General features: G+C 46.7%; 1 protein-coding gene across 1 annotated transcript in view; it reads right to left on the bottom strand.

Moving 5' to 3' along the window:
• The window catches only part of lrsam1 (leucine rich repeat and sterile alpha motif containing 1), a gene marked incomplete in the record, with an annotated part of 15230 nt that overhangs the window by 3403 nt on the left and 8887 nt on the right, over window positions 1–2940 (bottom strand). The window contains 8 exon segments of the mRNA XM_014030370.1: window positions 320–451; window positions 528–626; window positions 714–809; window positions 1052–1132; window positions 1804–1878; window positions 1950–2037; window positions 2115–2214; window positions 2498–2568. Of these exon segments, the coding sequence (XP_013885824.1) occupies window positions 320–451; window positions 528–626; window positions 714–809; window positions 1052–1132; window positions 1804–1878; window positions 1950–2037; window positions 2115–2214; window positions 2498–2568 (742 nt within the window).

Here is a 2940-nt window from a genome sequence, read left to right as displayed (position 1 = left end):
ACCACTTTATCCATGCTAGTCGCTAGCCTCTCCGATGCTAACACCACTTTATCCATGCTAGTCGCTAGCCTCTCCAATGCTAACACCACTGTATCCATGCTAGTCGCTAGCCTCTCCAATGCTAACACAAATGTATAGTGTCCTTCTCATTTCCCAGCTCCAGCCTCTCAGTTAGCGGTGTCGGCCTATCATTAATCAGATCAACAGCTGGTTTAGGAACAGATACAGCCTCCTGCTACAAGGATGTAGCAACCACTGGTTGCTAATTTAATTTTGACCCTCATACTGCACCATACCTGCCAGGTGTTCTCCTACAAACCTTCTTGAGGTCGGAGGCGGTCATGTGGCAGAGCGCCTCGGTGGTGATGCGATGATGGGCCAGGATGGGCAGGCAGTGTTGGGCCGACAGTCTGCACAGCAGGTGGACCAGTTCTTTCTCCACACCTGCTTCCTGCAGATCAATCACACTCTCAGGACCAGAGTTTTGTTTTCCAGGCTCCTGGGAGCTCTCAGGTGTGGTTCTGTACCTGCATGCGGAGAGACAGAGGTTTGGCGTCCAGCAGCCTCTGGTACTGAATCATCCAGTAGTTCTGCTGGTTGGAGTCGGACTTCTTCTCCATCTCCACCTGAAACACAAACAGTTCTCCTCAGCCTGAGCTGAGACAGGTGGTCTCATGATGATGATGATGATGATGATGATGATGGTTCCTCACCAGAACCTGCCGCAGCTCCTGCTCCCTCTGGTCTCTCTGCTTCAGCAGCTGCTGCAACAAGTCACTGAGAGCTGTGCGCTGCTCCACCAGAACCTCCTGCAGGGATGAAAGAACCAGACAAGAACTTATTTTAATATTTCATCTTCATCAGGAACTACAGGAACCACCAGAGGTTCACAAATGTCTCAAAACCATTGGAGCTGCTTTAATCACTCAGCTGAACATTGTCTGATTGAGTTGTTATGGATAAATGACATGAAGAATGAGACACGAACCAAAAGAAAACAAACACATAAAATAAACGCATGAAGGCAAAGAAAGAAGGCAGAACCACCCACCTGCAGGTTCTCAGAGTCCAGATCACGTCTTTTAATCTCCAGTTTAGTCACCTGCATTAGTTCTCCTTCAATGAGCCTGATCTGAGGACAGCAGAGAAGCAACATGCTGCTTAATGACAGGATGAATGTTCTGCTTAATGTCAGGATGAATGTTCTGCTTAATGACAGGATGAATGTTCTGCTTAATGACAGGATGAATGTTCTGCTTAATGACAGGATGAATGTTCTGCTTAATGACAGGATGAATGTTCTGCTTAATGTCAGGATGAATGTTCTGCTTAATGACAGGATGAATGTTCTGCTTAATGTGAGGATGAATGTTCTGCTTAATGTGAGGATGAATGTTCTGCTTAAAGAGCTGCCTAATGTCAGGCTGAACCAGCTGCTGAAGTGAACTATATTAAAACACAGAGCTGGACCGAGGCAGAAAATAACTGAACATCTGCTCCTCCAGACCAGCAGAGGGAGCATGTTTGAGTTTTTCTGATTAGTTTAAATATTCTGCAGAAGTAAACCAGGACTGGCCCAACATGAACACAAAGTGCTGCAGAGGTCCAATCAGATTCTGCCCACAGGCTCCATAAACCCTGATCCGGCTCTGGTTGACCCACCTCAGCAGCTGCCTCAGACACATAAAAACTCTGAAATGTTGTTAAAATGAGTCAAACTGATTGTGAGGAAGCTGCTGTAGAAAATAAAGATAAAAATGGTTTGTTAACGGTGGATGAACCAGTGAAGTGTCTGTGTCGGACCTGGTTCCGGATGTATCCGTGGACAGCGTCTTTCTGCAGCTGTAGAACCTGGAAGGCTGCTTTCTGCATCTCCTCCTGCACACAACACCAGAGGACTGAGACCACCTGTTCTACCATGGAGGGACCATTAGAAACCAGCACCTTACCTCCTGCAGGATCTGAGCGATGGCTTTGGACTTGTCCAAGACTTGGAGGGACAGCATCCTGTCAAACTTCCTGTCCAGCGTCTCCATGCTGTTGTGGACACAGAGAGAGGACATGAGGACAGATGTGCAGCAGGTGTTTAGATGTGAAGTTTGTGGAGGTCTGACCTCCTGCAGGCCTCAGAGACCAGGCTCTGTCTGCGACAGTCGTTGACCTCCTGCAGGAGGCTCATGGCGTTGCTGTCCAGCAACATCTTCTGCATGGCAGCTGAAGACACCGAGGTGAGGACGAGACAACGTCAGGGGAAAGGAACAGACAGAAAACATTAGAAAGAAGAATTATAAAAAGCTGAGTTCTACAATTTATTTAAGTTTAAGAGAAAACTAACAAAACCTGACATAAAATGAAAAGACTTCCTGTCACAAAACACAAACATTCCTCTGTAAACAAGGTTCATGTGAACAAACATCAAATAAAAACCTGCAGAATTTATCTGCAGACACAGATTTAACTCCAACGCTCGGGGAAAACAAACTGATGGAGCTCATACCTGCTACGTCCCTCTTCCTCAGAGAGTCAGCCTCTTCCTGTGTGATGGCTGTCAGCTGCTCCACACGGATCCTGCAGGGAAAATACAAATATTTACATGTGAAGATTAGAGGTGCAGAGAAATCTGTTCTAATCTACAGGGAGGATGATGGATGGATGGATGGATGGATGGATGGATGGACGGATGGATGGATGAATGTATCATGGATGGATGGATGGATGGATGGATGGATGGATGGATGGATGGATGGATGGATCATGGATGGATGGATGGATGGATGGATGGATGGATGAATGGATCATGGATGGATGGATGGATGGATGGATGGATGGATGGATGAATGGATCATGGATGGATGGATGGATGGATGGATGAATGGAAGGATGATGGATGATGGATGGATGGATGGATGGATGGATGAATGGATGGATGATGGATGGATG

Source organism: Austrofundulus limnaeus, unplaced genomic scaffold (assembly GCF_001266775.1).
Source record: "Austrofundulus limnaeus strain Quisiro unplaced genomic scaffold, Austrofundulus_limnaeus-1.0 Scaffold1047, whole genome shotgun sequence".
Taxonomy (NCBI): Eukaryota; Metazoa; Chordata; class Actinopteri; order Cyprinodontiformes; family Rivulidae; genus Austrofundulus; species Austrofundulus limnaeus.
Note: the sequence above shows the minus strand (reverse complement) of the source record. Positions and strands in the feature narration are given on the sequence as shown.